The 581-nt window shown below is 64.4% G+C and overlaps 1 protein-coding gene across 1 annotated transcript in view; it reads left to right on the forward strand.

The window, feature by feature from the left end:
• TEX19 (testis expressed 19) overlaps positions 1-581 on the forward strand; it is an 11,380-nt gene that overhangs the window by 7,152 nt on the left and 3,647 nt on the right. Inside the window, 1 exon segment of the mRNA XM_014531246.1 lies at positions 227-245. Within this exon segment, the coding sequence (XP_014386732.1) occupies positions 227-245 (19 nt within the window).

Consider the following 581-nt stretch of genomic DNA (forward strand, 5'->3'; position numbering starts at 1 on the left):
GGAGGGGAGGGAGGGGGAGGGGCGTTAAAGGGCCCGAACTGTCCGGTGTGGCCTGGGGCATCGGCTCAGGGGCTGGGTTCTGTGAGGTTCTGTCGGGTTCCATCTTGATTCCTAAGGTTCTGTCTGGGCCCATCAGGTTCCATCCGGTTCTGTCTGGTTCCATTAGGTCCTGTCTGGGGCCGTCCGGTGCCGTCTGGTTCTGGCCGGTGCCATCATGTTCCCTTAGGTTCATCTGGCTCCGGCAGGTGAGGCTGGTTGGGTGTTGGGGTCCTGGGCGGGTGGGGGAGGGGCCACGTGACTCAGGCCTGAGCCGCTGACCCGCCCGCCTGCCTGTAGGGGGCGCCTGACCTCCTGGGCTTCTTCTTTACAGCGCTCCGGAGACCAGAGCAATTGCATCAGCTAAAGAAATTTCCAGAAGTTCACCCTCCCCGCTTCTGCAGGTCCCTGTGGATTTGGGACCCAGTTCGTCCCCCCACCCCACATCCCTGCACAGGAAACCCCTGGTCCTCCTCCCTGGCCCCTACAGTCCCCGCAGGTGCTGTCCACCCCAGGAGCAGGCCGCGCCGCCATGTGCAGCCCGG

This window comes from Myotis brandtii, unplaced genomic scaffold (genome assembly GCF_000412655.1).
Source record: "Myotis brandtii unplaced genomic scaffold, ASM41265v1 scaffold797, whole genome shotgun sequence".
NCBI lineage: Eukaryota > Metazoa > Chordata > Mammalia > Chiroptera > Vespertilionidae > Myotis > Myotis brandtii.